At 39.8% G+C, this 19,120-nt stretch overlaps 1 protein-coding gene across 6 annotated transcripts in view; it reads right to left on the reverse strand.

Moving 5' to 3' along the window:
- Positions 1–19,120, reverse strand: part of Opcml (opioid binding protein/cell adhesion molecule like) — a 1,093,816-nt gene that overhangs the window by 114,173 nt on the left and 960,523 nt on the right. For all 6 annotated transcript variants that reach the window (XM_076939692.1, XM_076939694.1, XM_076939695.1 and 3 more), the window contains one exon: positions 10,175–10,300. In XM_076939692.1, the coding sequence (XP_076795807.1) occupies positions 10,175–10,300 (126 nt within the window). The remainder of the gene's footprint in view (positions 1–10,174; positions 10,301–19,120) is intronic.

Below are 19,120 nucleotides of genomic sequence, written 5' to 3' on the forward strand. Positions count from 1 at the left end.
GGGGGGGGAACATATGGGCACCCATATGGTGAAAAGCGCATTGCTAGACCTTCATACACTTCTCATTTACAACAAGAACCAAAGTTAGCGAACATAAATTTGCTTTGCAAAAATGTGAGAGGAACAGCTTGTTTGCCCATAACTGTTCCACTGAGCAAGATATGTATAACCTTGATTTCTCATCTCAGACACCTCTTTCTCACACTCCAGGGATTAATTAGGCTCTAAACATGACTCCAGATTAGAAACAAAGATCCTGGCTGCCTTGCAGAAAGACAAAGGAGCAATAGTAAGGACAGATGATGCAGCAGGTCAGCTAATAGGCGATCCCTATCAGTGGCTGGAACTTGAACATGGGGTGGCTTAGAAGGGAAACAAGGCTGGTAGTTCTCAGGGGGGTTATTTTAATTGAGGCAGAGGAGTAACAGAGACCACCAACAGACAACGGCATGGCTGCGGCTTTCATTAGGAGACTGTGCTTTTGTTAGAACAACATGATGTGGAGCTAGAAACCTAGGTAGACATTGGAAAGGGATGTGCAGAAAGGAAGAAAAAGATGAGCGTGCAGATGATACTCAAAGTTAGTGGGCACCTTTGGGTGCCCCGGATAACAAGCAGAAATTGATTGAAAGTGCACCATTCCTGTTCGAAGCCATGGGAAGCATTTTTGTGCAGCACAAAGAGGTCCAGATTCGAAACTCAGAAACTAGGTTCTTTTCATAGATGTACAGCCCAGCCAGCTGGGAATCACCTGTCATGCTTTTTTACCTTTGCGTCTGTTTCTATACCCATGAAACAGTCAGAGTATTCCTTCTCTGACCTATTTGGAGAACTGTGACAATCTCATGTGAGATGATACATGTGGAAGTATAAACTACAGACCTCTCTATAAGCATTTATAGGGGTAGATTATTAATGGAAAGCTATAGGTTCATTTTTACTTACTATTTTGTGTAGTTTTATTTTAAAATATTGATTTATAAGAAGTTATAATAGTAAACAGGTTCCATACACTTACCACTAACTTTTCTCAGTCATGATCTATTATGTTAATTGAATATGAATATTGATTACATCTACGTAGACATGTTTATACTGTAGTGATGCTGGGAAACTTACATGGGTTTATATGTTTTTCATGCTTATTCACATGTATTTGAACACTTTATTATGCATATAGATTCACCCAATTCCTACAGCAATCAAGATGGGACAGGTTCCACACCAAGGCAGTGCCATACCATTGCCCTCTTCTTCTACTCTAATTGTAGACTCAGATTTGTGGTCTATTGTTATACTTTTCCAGTTTTAAGAATTTTATGAAAGTGGGATAATACAGTGTATAACCTTTTTCTACTAACATAGTGCTCAGATTTCATCCTTTCAATTCTTTTAAATTGTCAAGTGAACATGTAAGTGTTCTTTTTTTTGCTTCCTCTCCTTCCTCCTCCCCTTCTGCCCCCTCCTTCTCCACTTCTTCCTCCTCCTTCTTCTCTTTTTTTTTTTTTTCTGTATAGTATTCCATGGTGTGGATATACCATACCATAGTTTAGATATGCACCCATGGAAAGAAATTTGGCTTGTTTCCAAAATTGTCTATTATGATAAGCATCTGTATAAATTTCCAGTTCACAGGTAGAGAACAGAAACATTGACTTGCTTAATTAATGACTCAAGAATAAAGGAATTGGGAGATAAAATTAAATAGTAGAACCTTTCTCTCAGGACTTCTGGAACATTAAATAAATTAAATACACAATTGGTACTAACACAGTGGTTCTACAGCTAGATGGCGATAAACAATCTTGAGAGTCATTGGACTCCCTCCATCTTGGTTGCCTTTGGACTCTACCTTCTGTTTCCTTGGAAATACCCAAATGTGGAGTATCTGCTCTGTCCATCCTTAAGATTTAAAAGTGTTTTGGTGAGGCTCAGAAGGGAAAAAATATTTCCTTCTGGTTGAAAAAATTTTATCTGAATTCTACTTCTCTCCTGGGTGGAGACATGACATTCTGACCTGCCTCAGTGATTAAAACGTTACATAGTATTGTCTACTCCCTCAATCGTTAATGTAGCTGGGCCTGTCAATTATCTGACCCTGAGTCTATACCCTCTGTAAGGTGATTTACTTAAGAACATGCTGGGGAGGTGGGAGGAGTAATTATCCCTTGTTGAGACAACGTATGTATCTGTCACCCAAACCCTCCCCTGATGCAGTTGCTTACAAACCTTCTGCCAGGAAGTACTGCTAATAAGCCTGCCCACTTTTCTGAGTTCAAGCTCCAGGAAGATAATGTTTGGGGTTTTTTCCCCTTTCTTTATTCAATACTGACCAAAAGACAAAGCATGCATTTCCTGATGTTCCAGGCTTTCTCATTATTTCTCTGAAGTCCCTTCTCCTTTCCTTTGGAACACAACTGCTTGCTGATATCTCTTGCTGAGCCTGCCTTCTCTCATGGAGCTTAACTCAAAAGGCATGGCTGTCTTTCTTTCTCATATTCATCTCCCTCTTCCTAGCAGCCATGGTTTACAACTTGCCTGCTCTGTCATTGTTTTTTCAAACTAATAAAATGATCCAGAAGCTTTGTTCTGAATCCATTTTTAAACTCTTTTGTTAACAAGACTAAGAAACTATAGAAAGAAATTTCATAATCCTAGTTACACAGTGAACTCCCAACAAGACAATGTGATAGACACATACACACACACACACACACACACACACACACACACACACACATTCCATAGTAATAATCCATGATCCACAGTGATGGATACTGTTGGCATTTCATCTAGGGTCTCCCCCACAGTTACTTGGCAACAGCCAGGGTGCCTGGCTCACTGTAAAAGGGGCTGCTTGCCCCTCCTCACTCTCGTGCTCCCTTCTTTACTTGGTTCCTTTACCCTCTTCCCCTTCTCTCCCCCATTCTCCTCCCCCTCTCTCCATGTGCTCATGGCCAGCCTCTATTCCTCTATTCTTCTGTTCTCTCTCTCTCTCTCTCTCTCTCTCTCTCTCTCTCTCTCTCTCTCTCGCTCTCTCTTCCTCTCCCCTCTCTCTCTCTCTTTCTGTCTCTGTCTCCCTCTCTCTTCCTCTCTCCTCTCTCTTCTCTCTCTCTCTTTCTCTGTCTCTTTCTGTCTCTGTCTCCCTCTCTCTTCCTCTCTCCTCTCTCCTCTCTCTCTCTCTGTCTCTTTCTGTCTCTGTCTCCCTCTCTCTTCCTCTCCCCCCTTCTCTCTGTGTCTCTTTCTGTCTCTGTCTCTGTCTCTCTCTCTTCCTCTCTTCTCTTCTCTTCTCTTCTCTTCTCTTCTCTTCTCTTCTCTTCTCTTCTCTCCTCCTCCTCCTCCTCCTCCTCCTCCTCCTCCTCCTCCTCCTCCTTCCTTCTTCTTCTTCCTCTCTCTCTCTCTCTCTCTCTCTCTCTCTCTCTCTTTCTCTGCCTTTCTCTCAACTCCCCTCCCCATGCCCTGAATAAACTCTATTCTATACTGTTGTGTGGCTGGTACATCAGGGGGGAAGGAATGCCTCAACATGGGCCCACAGAGGTACCCCCTTCCCCCCACACCATACTGCTCCTCCACCAAACATCCCTGGCTCTTCTCTTATCTTTTTATAAAACAAAAGAGATACTTGCCATTAATTTTTTAAAAATTTCATCCCAAACATTATCTGATGAATTTGAAATACATCAACCCATCCTACAGTGTAAGAAATGAGGATAAGGGAGATGGTTAAAGAGATGTTTCTCATTGTTTAAAGCTGAACTATCAAGCTCAAGTGCAAACCACTGAAGTCCACATGCATCCCATCAAATAACACACCATCTGAAAGGGATTTGTACCTACAAATGTGGCCACATGTGGGCTAGTAAGGAATTAATAATTTGCTTAAGACTTTCTCCTCATGAATTTATAAAGCAGCAAATAAAGACTATGGGTGAAACAGGCATAAGTCTGTATACTTCCCAGCATAATATTAAATAGAAAAAACAAGATAAAATCACCAAACAAGTGAGAACTGTTAGTATTCTGTCTAAACTCCACCTCCCCAGTTACCTGTCAACAGCCAGGTATGCTCCTCCCCACAGTTACCTGGCAACCCACCAGGTAGGCCTGATCCACTATAAAAGGGGCTACTTGCCCCCTCCTCACTCTCTTCCTCTTACTCTTATTCTCTTACTCTTACTCTCTTACTCTCTTACCCTCTCTCTCTCTCTTACCCTCGCTACCCCCTCCCCCACCTTCCTCTCTCTCCACGTGGTCATGGCCGGTCTCTACTTCTCTTCTTTCTTACCTTTCTACTGTCTTCTCCCCACCTTTGCCCTATCTCCTGAATAAACCTCCTCTCCCTTGGAACCGTGTGGTCTGGAGTGGTCTGTTCTGAACTGCGGTTGGATTTCTTAAAACTAACAAGAACCATGGATGTCATTTTTGATAGCACTAGCTCCACCACTACCACAGAACCCACGTACCTAGCAATGCCATGTGTTAAAACAATACTAAATTCTACTTGTTCCTCATGCCCATAAGAATACCTCATCTCCTCCTGGAGAGCCGAGCTGAGTAGTTCTTACTCAGAATCAATCCATTGGGTCACATAGATTTTCACTGTGACAAATTAGAAGCCAACAGTCAGAAGGAAGGTGGCAGATAGAAAATAGGCACACTGGACTTCAGGGAGAATTGTCAATTAATAGTGTGATTGGGGTTAAAATAAAAGAAAAAGCAGAGAAACAATGGACACCCGTCAGAAGGGTTTAAACTATTTAAAGGCTATATTCCTAGTTATCCTAGTTCCTGTGAGCTCAGGTACAAACAACTGAAATGTGTAGAGCTGTTGTTATACTATCAAGATGAGGCTAACTGGTATCCACTAGACTGAAGAATCAGAAGAGAACTCATTGCATTTTTAAAAGGGGTTTTCATTAAAATGACTCAAGTCAATGCATAAAGGAGTCAGCTTCAGTTACCTAGAAAATTCTGTAAAAATAATTCATCCACCGGCTCCCTGAGGTATTACCCTGTATGAGTAGATTGTGTGAGCGACTCACTCACAGGTGAATGGCTGTCATTTTAAAATCTCAGTGGAGAGAGACAGAAGAGAAGACTTTATTATGTTCACCAAACATCTGGCCTTCCCAAGTATGTCATTAGACATTGGGCCAGGTGTGAGGCATCAGAGTGGATTGCTATGGAATCACAGGAGGGAAAGAAACACAGATCTCTGTAGAACAGCAAGTCTCTCTATACTGTCTCTGCTCCCATCCCTGGATCTTTGTATTCACATCACCCCTGTACACAGAAGAACTATCCCCCTGCTTCTGCTGATCCCAATGTCTCTTCTCCTCCTTTGCAGGAAGGAATCAGAAAATAATTCCTGAAACCCAGCTCATTCACAGCCTGCTGCAAACACACTGGCCATTTGTTCATCCACTTTGCTCACCCGTTTTGAAACATGCCTACCCTAATTCTGTGGAAGTCAAATCTTTGAGGTAGAAACCCATGAATCATTTTCTTATCCCTGCACTGAATGTCACTATTCAGCGATGTACTTTTGCAAAGGCCATCGGGCAAGTGTCGTATTTTCTATCACATTCATAAGAATATATTTTTACTAATAAGCCATTATCTCCTACTTAGAACATTAAGAATAACATCTTATATCTAAAGATATGCAGTCATATGCTTGGTGGTTTATATGTCCACTTTGAAAACTTAAATGTACATCCACAGAAAACTTTTCCTGGAATCCTCACAACACATGATCCTGTAAAGAGTCCAGCTTCCTGGAACGCACTGTAGGTATCCTGTCTTCTGGAATGCTGTCTCTGGGGATCCTAGCATAATTTTAATGCTGGAGAGGAAACAGGTCTGGAGGAATTCACCTCTTCACTGAGTATAGCAATTAGAGAAGCTGCAGTTCTTTAGAGGTACATCTGGCACCTGGTGGATTCCTCAACCGTCTCGGCTACATTTGGAGTGTTGACTTACTTAGGTGTCGTTGTTGGTTCTCATGAGAAAATGACTGGGAATTGGAGAATTACTACAGAGAGCTTCTTAGGAATGTGGCAATATGCAGGATATTTGCACCAAGAGACCCAGATGACACTATTCAAGGCTGCCTCCTCTCAACCCACTTCCAGACCATTTTTAAACAAACATTTACCAGCATATCTCTTCCTGCAACCATCCATTGTCCAACTATCCTTTTAGGAAGTAATTCCATTCCCTTACTTTGAGCTATGTGTTTTTTGTTTTTTTTTTTTTTTTTTTTTTTTTTTTTTTTTTCCATTGGTTGGTTGGTTGGTTGGTTGGTTGGCTTTGGTTTTTGTAACTTTTCCTTAGGTTTTTTTTTTTTTTTTTTTTTTCGATTTTAAAGATTTCTTATATTTTTGGACATATTATACTTACTGTTATTAGTCTCCCATGTGGTAATGGATGTACACATTCACTTATTTTTAATTGTTTCCATGATTTCTAAAAATTGGCTGCATGTACTCAGACTCCCATTTTATGACTTTGGGCTTCAAACTCAGAGCCTTGGACATACAAGGCTCATCCATATTCTACCTATACACCCTCGCTCACCCTTGCGTGTTAAAACCTAAGCATACATATTATCCTTAGACCTTCGTCATCTGTTCATTAAAACAGTTTTCCTAAATGGTTTATTTATTCCAGTTATGTAAGTCTGTAGATAATTGCTGCTGGAAAACACAGGGTTCCTCTAGTCATGCTGTAGGTAGCTGGCTGGGAACGCTCTGGGCTCCTCCTGGCTGAAAGTTAGGCACCCGAGGCACTGTCCCAAGGACACACATGGGTTTTTATAGGCTTTAATGTCATGGCGGAAGGTGGATGGATCTGAATGCACACACACACACACACACACACACACACACACACACACACACACACACCCCGCGCGCTTAAAACCCGGGGCAGTCCTGAGTTAAGTAGCAAGGAAAGAGGGGGGAGGGGCTGAGGAAGTAAGCTTAATTGACTCCACCCTGTGGCCTTCAGGTACCTCATTAGTATGTAAATCTCTCTAGGGCCTGAGGCTCATGACTGTTGGCCATAGACCTCTCTGTGTGAAGGGCTGAAGCTAAATGAAAAGAACCAGGACCTGGGAGCAGAGCTGAACTCCTGCCGTCCAATAAAGATTGGGGTTCCAAGCCCATACTGGGCCAAGCACCCAGCTGCTTCTCACAGCCCACGGCCCCACATAAGTCCATAACTTAAGCCACATATTTCAGAAACTGCATCAGTCTTTGGGGAATAGACCTATTCAGTGAATTTAATCCTCAGTGAATTTAATGGGTAGCACCATTGGAATGTCATAAGAAAGGGGATTATAACCTTTATTTCTTACTCTTTCATTCTCATCGAACCAATACTTTGTTCTCCCTCAATATACTGTTTGGTGCTCACAGGTACTGCATGTTTCTCTAAAGCTTTAGAACAACTTTCTAACTTCAAGTAGCGCTCAACATTTTTTTTTTTTTAAACAGAGAAGACACTGGGTCCATGCATCGGGTGCAAATTTCAAACTTGCAAACTCTCCAGATCTTTTAAAACCTCAGAGACAATGTCTTGAGTTGATCTGTTTAAATGTCATTGCAAGCAGATAAGTAAAGACAGTGGTAGCCATGAAAGCTTGTGAACCAAATGCCTGGAGACAAAGCCTTGTTCACAGTGGAGTGCAATCCTGAGACTGAAAGAGCACAGGCAGCACTTAAATTTAGAATTTGCTGTTTTTTCTCTGACACTAAATTGCAACTATTACACTATATAAAGGGTTGGGAGATGAATGAATCTCAATCTCTCTCTCTCTCTCTCTCTCTCTCTCTCTCTTTTAAAGGGTGAGGGAACTCTTACCAGTATACCATTAGAAAGAATTGCTTCAAAACACTTACACAAAGTCATAATGCCTTTTACAATGTTTCCAGGCTTAGAGAACTATATAGTTGGGTTCAAATAAGAATATTCTGGGATTTAAAGCATTTATAAATACATCTAACTTTACAAAATGCATAGAAATTGGCATCCTGGTTAGACATATTCTTATTGATCACATAAAGCATAAATTCTCTTCAGCTTTAGACAAAAGTCACCTGGGGCTCTTGCCTTTTAGGGACATGCACTCTGGTTGCACTTACATCAAAGCTGAGCTCTGCAATGCCCACTGTGTGCGTATTTTAATGCTTTTGTTGATGTTATAATATGAAAATTTTAGACTTCAATATCTGTAGTCTTTATACAAAATGTCGAGCAGATTTATTAGCATTATCTTTCTTTAGAAAATGTGAGGGAAAGAAAAGAATGTTCTTAGTTTGAAGGGAAGAAAACAGCTCAGGCGATGTTTCCCCGCTAACAAAGCATCTCTCTTTCAGAGTTACTGATATGACCTATGTCCCAAATTAGGAGAAGATATCAGGACATTATTTCTTATATGTCCGGATACTTTAAATTTTGTTAGAATCTAATTCACACTCAGTACTTATTTTTAGTGTAAAGTTATATTCATTTTGACTTCTGGGGCCAACTTTCTCACCAGCACTTGATCATCTCAGTCTGTTGAGCTTTGGTCTTTCTGGTGGCTCTACTATAGTGGTATCTCATTTTGGTCTGATTGTTATTTCTATGACAGTGATTGTACACATATTTTCATGTACTTTATTTTCTGTTCATACATCTGTTTTGATCATTCTTAGATGGGCTGTCATGACGGTGTGTTAGAAATTCTCATATACAGTTGGTGCCGTTACTTTGTCAGACATCAGTAAATTTTTTTTCCGAAGACCTTTAAAAATTGATTTCTAATTTTTAAATTGATTTCACAGATTTCTAATCGAATTGAAGTTTTGATGGAAATGGCGTTTTTATAAAGGCAATCAACTAAAACATACAAATGAACGAAACAAGAAGTGTTAATTGCTATGATCCCTATAGGATTTGGCTAATCACCTTATAAAAAGGAGGAGCTTGCATAAGTAACACTTAAGGAGAATGCTACTGAGGATGAAGGCAGAGATCTAAGAGACACATTTACAAACTAAGGCATACCTATGACTGATAGAAAAAAGGGGAGGGGGGATGGACTAGATCCTCCTTTACAGCTAAGGAAAGGAATCAACCTGCCCATAATTTGACCTTTGACACACAGCCTCCAGCACTAGGAAGGAATACATTTCCATTTAAGTCATGAAGTTTTTTACACTAGCCTGGGATAGCCCCGGGAAACTCAAGAAAGTCTGCCATTTTTTTTTTCTTTTCTTTTCTTCTCAGAGAGAGAATTTTGTGTTTTGGAGATCTCTGCCTTTCTCAAGGTTACTAAGATTTACTCCCTTGCTTTCTTTTAGACGTACATTAGTTTTGCATTACACACAGGCATATGTGTATTTTCCTGGTCACTGGTTTCACGTTTGGGTTTTCTAATGCCTGAGGGAGCACTTGATTCCTGTGTAATCTTAGGAATCAATCACAATTTCTGGCAAGAGTATAATATATCAGATGGCTCTGTGCCCATCTTTGAAAGTTCAAGTTGGAGTAAGTTTTATTTCCAAGGAGATAAGGACCCACGTCCTTTAGATTTCCTTCATACTAAGTTAGAGATGGTAGTAACTGATGTTTTAATACCAATTGCTGAGAACCCAGCAAGGTCATACTCAGTGCAATCCCCTACTCCACTTCCCCTTTTCCCCTTAGGGGGTAAACTCTGTGTTCAGAGCCAACAGGTATGGTTCTGTATAATTGTCCTGAAAATAGTGAAATCAGTGGGTTTTATTTTTTTTTTTTTCCTAGTGCATGTAATGGTAGTTTCAAAGTTCCCAAGAGCACACTGTCAACATCACCCACCACCACAAGAAAGGACACATCCATCTCCATACAAGTTACTATCGTTCAGCAAAAGCTACCCCCACACTCTTCCTTTCAATTTGAAAACAAAGACTTTCCAAGTATGGAAAAAACTAAACAAACAATTTAGGCAATTTTCTCCTGCAAATTCCTTTCCTGGAATGTGGCACTCACCAGCAGATACATAAAACAGATCGGTCTTGAGATAGTGTATTGATGCATTCACATACAATGTTATTTTCTGGTTGCTGATCTCCCTTTAGCATGAGAACCAAGTAGGCCTTTAGAACACACTCTCAAAACTTTGCATTGTAAATACCTTACTTACCCTTGACTGACAGGTGTCTCCATGTCACCGTTGGTTCTGGTCTGCCAATTGCAAGACACAACAGGGTCACACTGCTTCCTTCATTCACAGTAATGTCTGAAGAGATGTTCATTATCTGGGGAGGAACTATAAAGAAAAGCAGGAGAGAAGAAAAAACTGAGAATGCTTCTTTGTCCTTAAAAAAGAGCTGTCAGCCTATGAATATGATATATGTTGGTAGGATGAACATCATTTTAATCCTACTTTGTTTATCTTGGCAAAGATCTGATAAATGCCATCATTTATAGAATGTGTCTAACAGGAAAACAGATTGTTGTGCCCTATTGAGGGTGCATGCATATATACAGTGTTGTGTGTCTATAGTAGTGGCTTTGGCAGAAGATCTGAAGATCTAGGTACAATCACTTATTTAAGTAGAAGCAAAGTCCAAGGTAAAACATGAGGACCTGAGAGAATCTCTCTTTACCAACAGACTGCTTTCTTCTTTACATAGTTTCTAGTCATATAAATGAAAGTGAGTAACTGAATGTCTATTCTCTATAAACAAGAAAGACATTTAGAAAACAATAGGCAGCAGTCAAAACCAGAATATATCCATCCCTGGATCCTTCAGACCAAATTAAAAAATTGTCAATTGTTGTTGTTAATTTTTTTGAAAACTTTATACATACATTTAATGTGTTTTTTAATCAAACATATACCCCATACTCCTTGCTAATTTTTCCCCTACTCCTCTACCACTTTTTCCTTGTTATGTGTTCTTCTCTATTTAAAAAAAAAAAGTACAAAACAAAACTACCGTGTCTGTTTAAGTGCTCTTGGTAGATGGGTGTAGGACCATCTACTGGATCATGTTCAGCCTTAGGACCTCCATCCTTGAAGCAAACATATTCTCCTTCTTCTAGTAGCTATCAATTGTCAGTAGCTTCTCAATTAGTGGTAGAACCTCAGCTACTCTCAGTTCAGATGTACAACAGTCCTGTTATGCATGGAAAACTGTTTTCCCATAGTCATTCACTGCCTTTGATTCTTACAACGTTTCCACCCTCTTTTTTTGTGATGATTCCTGAGCCTTGGGAGATGGGGTTATAATATAAATATGTCACTTAGAGGTGAGCACTCCATAGTCATTTATTCTCTGCATATCAGTCAGTTGTGGGTCTTTATGTTTACTAGAATGTTAAATATCTACTGCTAAAAGAAGTCTCTCTGATTGGTGTTGAGAGAGCCACAGGTCTTTGGATATCATATAAGAACTTAGGGATCAATTCATTACTATGTCCATTTAGTGGACTAATAGTATTACAGTCTTCTCTAGGGCTTATGACCTAGCCTGTCATGGATTTTGACTTCTGAAGCAGACTTTAAATTTAATCAGAAAGTGGTTGGTTGCTTCCATAATTTTTGTGCTTTTATTGCACTGGTAAGCATATCTTGTTAGGTTGGTTACTGCTGTTCACAGGTTTCACAGCTGGGTAAGTGTTGAATACTTTTGTTCCCTGGTATTATAAGCAGAGCCTTCCAGTGCTGTGAAAGTTAGCCTGTAGAAAGGAAAATTTCAGGTAGGTCTGTAACAGCTTGATTTCTCCATGTACTATGATCCCAGCATGTGGTATCTTCAACAATAGGGTCACAACATGCAGTTCCATAAGATAACCAAGAACAAAAGCAATAGCCTGAAGTGTTTTTATGGGAGGAGTGGTCTATGAACCCAGCGACCATAACTCAAAAAGAGTAATTGGATTTTTATTTGGAAGCATATGATACCTGGGACAGGCATTATCCCACCATTATAGGGTAACTCTGTGTCAGCTCTTTTCCTCTATGTACATATATGAATTTTGGAAGACGTCTATAGTAGTAGGGCTGTAATGGCATTTTCAGAGATTTCTTCAGTATTAATTATCCATTGCCTTGTCATCCTCTCTACCCTGCCTTCCTTTCTTCTTCCAATTTAACCCCTTTGGTTTACTATTACCATTCCACGTTCATACTCTTCTCATTTCTTAACCCCCGAATTCTTACCTGTCCTTTAAAACTTTGAAACTTTCTATTGATTTCTTGACTACCATTAGTAGTATTCTCCTTAAGACCAACAAATCAAGCATTAAACTCTCCATTACTGTTGTCATCCTTACATTGTATAGCTGCCCCTTGGCTCATGTTGGAGTTATGCTCAATAAATATAGTTGTAAAATTTAAATATTAGTAACTTCAAAATACAATGAATGTACAAAACATACCAAGCATCATAGCTCAGCAACCTCACAAAACATGGAGGATTGGTGTATTCCCTTCTTGGCCATGTGGTTGATCTGGAGCTCTGGATCACTGCCACTGCCCAACACAGTGAAATATTTACACACCAAATAACACTAGCCTTAGAAAGACCTCAAGTCAAAATTTAGATTAAGACTTCTATGATATGAGAAATAATGTTGCGAACTTTGGACAATTTCAAGGAGAAAAACATAGTAAGCCAGGACCTATCTGTGGTATGAAGGAGAATTAATTTTAGTGTTTTGCTATCCCATCTGTTAGAGGCATGGCCCTGGAGTTCAATTTCTCATCTACTGTATGAGCTTAATAAGTAACTTGCTTTCATCTGTTTGAACTCTGGTGCCTCACCTGTGAACTGGTAGGTGCTTTGCTGCATGAATTTAAGTGCTTTCTTAGCAGAGTGGCTGATGTAAAGTAAGCACTCAATAAGTAGTGGTTGCTATGGCAGCAATGAAGATGCTGTTGCTGATTACAAAAAAAAAAAAAAAAAAAAGCGACAATAACATTGCAAGATAAATTTCCCTCTCTTGGACTAGACGATGTTCATGGATCTTAGGCACTTTAGGATATGATGTCATCCTTCACTTTAATTTTTACCTTGGTAAACCTTCTGGTCTTAATAATCAACTTCACTAAAAGCACAGAATAGGAAAATACCTAGAGTCCACATCAAGTCTTCTCATCATCATTTTCTACTTGGGTTTCTAATCAATTCCAAATAAACATTTACAATAGACTCCCACCTGGAACTTTTTAAGTGGTCCCTTTGCATGTCTGAGTCCATCTTATCTAGCTTTTCCATGTACCCAGCATGACCTTTTGAGGTAATGATGTAATCAGTCTGCTCCTCTACTGACTCTTTCAGACCCAGGTGTAACACGCAAGTTCCTCTGCAGTCTGACTACAGATGCTTAACTATGCACAGCTGCCACATACACAGTACAGCACAGACCCTCATGGCCTTGGATTGCAACATGCAGATGCTCGTGCTCTTGGATTGTGTCAGGGCCTTGGGGTACCTTGAAACTTTTCTATTATTCCTTCTTCCTCACTCCTTTCCTTTTAAAGGCTTAGCTCATCTTTAGAGAGCCATTCAAATGTCAGCTCCCTTCTGCTGCCCTGTTTATGTTTCCCCAATACTAAAGTCATCCTTCCCGTGTCATTTCATCTAAGCCTGTCTCAGGAAGATGACAAAGCAAGCTGAATCACAGCTAGAGCAGCACCCTGTCTCTTTCCCTAGGGACTGGATGCATGCAGCAAAAGGATTCTTACACCTTGGACCTAAAGGTTGTCAAGGGCATGCGCTGAACTCCCATCTGAGAGAAGGATTCAGATAATAGGCTGAACAGAATTCCAATGCCAAGGGAAGCAAAGCTCAGGATAAAAGCCTTTGGATTCCTTCCCATTGCCCCCTCCCCATCCCTATCATCAGAATCAAAAGAAAGATTAGAGAGAGAAGAGTAACCAAGCCTACAATCATGTTGATTCATTTGTATTGCCACTTTAATTATGAATTATTAACTATCAAAGGAGCAGCTGACACACTGGTCGATTTTAAACCACCCAAGTCATTGGCAGAGGAGAATTCAGGCTGATGTTCAACCCTGACACCCTGCAGCCTGCAGTTTCACTCTGCTGAGACCTCACAGGTAAGACTTTTCAAGGAGAAGCCCTAAGTAACCAGCAGAAAATTTGAGCTCTTAAGGGAATCCACATTAGCAAATAAATAAAAATTGCTTAGCTTATAAATCTGCCGTATCAGGGGTTATTTCTGCAATAGGAATTGCCGTGAAATTTCAGTGGACATATTTTACCAAAATACACACTGGGAAAAAAAACAGTGTACTTTCAAACTGTACTGCATACTCGGGAGAGAAAGGTTCTACCTGTTTTTCAGTATTTTTTAGCTTGTTAAAAAAATAGGTCTTGGCATAGAAATGTCAATACATGTTTCTTCATTCCTATAAAGCAACAACTTCTGTGCAGCTTCAAAATATTCGCAAAATAATATGTCCTTTAGCCAGAAATGCTGGGCCATTTTAAGGCCTCTTTATGAAGACCCCAGGGTCTCTCTGGAAGAAATATAGACACAGTCTAGGAAAGCATGGTTGTGACTTATTTAGTCACTCACTATCTATGACACCTTGGGCTGGAACTCCCAGAACAGCATCCATTGTAGAGAAGACCCCAGGGTCTCTCTGGAAGAAATATAGACACAGTCTAGGAAAGCATGGTTGTGACTTATTTAGTCACTCACTATCTATGACACCTTGGGCTGGAACTCCCAGAACAGCATCCATTGTAGAGGTAGGATTTTCACTGCCATGGTCTTTCTTGTGCTAGTTTGAAGGGAGCAGGGAAAATGGCGCTAGGGAGAGTGGGTAGTGACTTAGCATGACCCTTGCAGTTCCCAGGTGTCTCATTAGCATCAGTCATTAGAAACCGGCTTCCTGGAGTGGAGGGTCAAGGCAAACCAGAAAGCTCCACTCTGCCAGGCAGCACTATCTGTCATTCCTGGCAAATAAGGGGGAGTGTGTCATTTTCTCAAAGGAAGAGTGATAAACTCTGACGCACGCATGTCGATCGTTGATAAGGCAGGAAGTGAAGTGATTTGGAGGGATCAAAATCCTTTTGGGTCTCAGTTATGAAACACTTAATAGCCAGCATCTGTATCTCTACCTGTTCAAATGGTTTTACATTTACATCTCACCATTAATGGTCTCATAGGTTACTAAAAACTACAAAATAACAAATAAAATGAAGAACGGAAGCATAGAGAGTGTTAGGTAAAGTATCCCAAGTCATATAGGTTTATGCTGTTTTTTTTTTAGTTTAATATCAGTAATTCTCCATACATAATATGTCCATAAACCCTTGCTCTTTAGTTTCTGTGGCTGTGCAGCCTTCTCTAGACTCCAGCCTACACAGCACTTTTCACAGTGAACCACTTCTGCATCTATGCTTCTCCAGCTCACTGCAAATCACTGGCAGCCTGAGTGCATCTTAGCCATCCTTGCTCCTCCAAGCCCATGTGTGTTGCTTGCCCAGTGAGATGTTCAAAATTTGTAATATAATTTTTAATCTGAATTGGTCTTAGTAATATCATGAAGTTCTATCCTTGCTTCCATGATAACTTCTGAAGAAAATAAAAATGTCACTTGGGAATAATTTCAAATGCTTCTTTACATTGGGAGAACAGATCTGTGTTCAATGACAACAACTATCTGTGACAAATGATTTATATATTATGCTAGTACCGATAAATAATGAAATAGACACAAAGAAATGAATGACAATCTTAATTTGAAATGACCAAACTGCACAGAGAAAATGGCAGGCAGGACAGTTGAACTTGTAACTGAAGGATTTTAAACAAAATATTTTCAAGTCCTACCTGTAGATGCTTTTGGTCTTCCCTGCTAGTAGACCAGGACTCTGATTTTTTTTTTCACTGACTCTGAGAGTTATGACTTTAATGTGAAAATATTCCCATAAGCACATGTGTTTGAACATTTGGTCTAAGGCTAATGGTGTTATTTCAGGTTATGTAATTTTGGGAATACAAATCCTGGTAGGCAGATATAAACCATTAAGGCAGGTCTTGTCTTTTATTCTTGTTCACTGCCATGGACCAAGTGACCCAGTTACTTAGTCTTTCTCCTCATGATGAATTGTACCTTTCAGGTAATTCAAACCTTTTGACACTCTGATGAAAATGTTGTCATCTACAAAATTTGCACTGAATAATCATGTAGGCAAGTTATAGAAACATTATTTTAAAAAGAAATCTCATGTTTTAAGTGTATTATGGTTTTCTGTTGGGCTGTCCTCACAGAATTCATGGGCACATGTGGCCCATTAGATACAGGTACTTGAGTGAAAATAAATCCCATGTCTTTTAACTTGTCTCTGCCAATAACAACAACAACAAAAAAATGACTAATATGGCAGATGACCACAGGGAACTCACACAGGTTTGCAGACTGCTCAGTGCATATCTGGAGAGACTCTGAACTATCTATTATTAATATTATTTGTAGGCTGACAATATTTAAAAGGCTGCAATCAAATATCATATGGTTCTGTTAGATTTCTGAGTGTCTTGGAATTCCATGCTACCACGAGGTAGATATCCAATTATTGTACCTACATCATGGCCACCTGCTTTTTTTTTTTTTTTTTTTTTTTTTTTTTTTTTTTAGATACTTCAAATACTATCTAGAACCTGGTCACTCATCCTCAAACCCACCACTGTTGACTTTACTGACAATTCTTATTTTCTTTTGTTTAAAATATTACAAAAGTTAGTCATGGACTACTTATTACTGCCCTATACAACAATCTCTGTATGCTCAACAGTTATTACAATTACTGTGATTCAATCCAAATCCTATAATGTATACCCACTGGCCAGCAGACACAGTATAAAGTTCTTATCAGTGTTTATATGCCCATTGTCAGTCAGTCTGTGCACAGCCTCACTGGCAGCCTCCTTAAAAGTATGTGTCTCTTACTAGTATGATACTTTCATTCTGTGCTTTTCTACACACTGTTCCCTCTAGCTGAAAATACAGCCATGTGTCTGTGCCCCAGAGCGAGTCATCCATCATCACTTGACTAAGATAACAATCCCTTTAATGAGGCCCAAGTTTCTACCAAGGCATTCTTTTGCATATTGCTTACCTTTGCAACTAAAATGTCTCATGGCCAGGATCTCTTACATCTCTCCTTGTGATGCTGTTATACCACATAATGCCCGATATATACTCCTAGACTCCTTAGAACGTAGCACATAGATGAATAGTTTTCCAAGTTGAGTATATTTTATATGTGTCAAGTATATCATATCTTAGAAGCCTGGCATTAGTTCTTCAATTGCCTCTCCCTGAAATACTCAAAACCTTACACCACTGGAGTAAGTTTTCCTTCTGAAATCAGTTGCAATAGAGTCTTTGCTAATGACTCTGGCTCTTCCCCTACTACTTGGCTAATTCAGGACCTTTTGTTACAGGTCTTCTTAACATTCATGTTTTCCTTTATGACAATGAGAGTTTTGTGCTTTTGTATTCATTGATACTACGTGTTGTTTGTTTCGGCACCGCACTCTGAGCATAGACTTTATAAAACACAATGGGCCCCATACTTAGAACTGCTTAACACATAATGAAAACTTGTTGAATAAGTAAATATCTCCCGTAGACTTATGCTTTGTACATCATTGTGAGAAAGCAAGCTTGAGTTAGAAACTGCTTTCTCAAAGGTGAGACGAAGGTGAAGCTTCTTTTGTACAAAGCCAACAGCAATGAAATGCTGTGTTTTTCCATAATTTATCCTCTTCCTGCAAACAGTGGCCACAATAGGGTTGTGTGTCCCTCACTCAGTTTCTAGAGTCCAGGAACTCCCCATGGCCTGGGTAACTTTAACCCATCTCCTCCCAGAGTCTGGCTTGCCATCTGAAAAGCAAAGCTAACAAAATGTGCCTCTCCTGGTTGTCCTAAGAAGTAAACATGACTTTACACAGCACACCAGCACGGTGACTGGAAATATGTCAACGCTTACCAAATGGAAGCTTCAGTCAGTCTTTCCTGTGCCCATGCTGGATGCTGTTTGGATCATTTAGAAGCAGAAACAGTTCCAGCCCTTCTTTCTGCTCATTTTCCAATTCTCAATTTATTTCACTTTGTGTCAGGGTTTATACATAAAACTTGCCTTCAATTCCTTTGCAAAGGAAAATTTACTTCTATTTAATTAAGTTAAATGTATTTAGTAACTAAGTAAATTAATAAATGTGATAAACTAAATTATATACAATAAGTCACATCATAAGTATAGTTTTGTAATTTGACCTATACAACTATAATCATATAGTGTTAAGTAACGTAAATAATAGACTATGCACTATAAGATTATATCTACAAATAATATTGGTATAAATAAATAATATTCATATAAATATAGTACATAACAGGCATTTCCACATATATCATTGTCACATAGCATACTCTGGCTCTCTGGTTATGGCAGAATGTACTCCTGGTATATCTGACATCTTCTTCTTCAGCTGAGCTTTGCACCTGAGCCAATGCACGGAGAAGACTTCACTTATGTGCATGGAACAATCACTGGAGTGCTCCTTATGTCTGTTGGGGAGTCTTTCTAGAAGGAACGGTGGACAGTGGACAGGCCTCAGGATTGTGCCTAGCCAATCAAATAGCTCATCTCAGCTGAGGGCCATGTCAGAAAGAACTAACCTGCAGCGGTAACTGCTGCTTTTCCATAGCTAGCCTTGTCAAATAGGCTCCCATCTTGGCAAAGGGGGAAATCATCTTTTATTTGCAATGACTTTGTTATCTAATTTGACCCTGATGACATTTCTAAGCTGGTTGGATTGAAAGTCTGAGGTCTAAGGGCCATAAAAGTGTAGGTGGGAGCAGCTCTTGAGAAGTCATGTAGAGAATCCTTAGCTAGAACCACACACCTCCAGATTCTGGCCATGGCTTCCATGTACTTTAAAGTTGCCTGCCTGGCTGCAGTCCTCTGGATGGCACCACACAGCAGCGAAGCACAGTGCTGCTGCTGAGGTCTCTCTGACACTCAGATTCTATTTCTACCACTAAGAGCTCTTGTGCCCACAAGAAGTTAGGGAGGTGCTTTCCACTCACTGAT

This window comes from Arvicanthis niloticus, chromosome 8, assembly GCF_011762505.2.
Source record: "Arvicanthis niloticus isolate mArvNil1 chromosome 8, mArvNil1.pat.X, whole genome shotgun sequence".
Lineage (NCBI taxonomy): Eukaryota > Metazoa > Chordata > Mammalia > Rodentia > Muridae > Arvicanthis > Arvicanthis niloticus.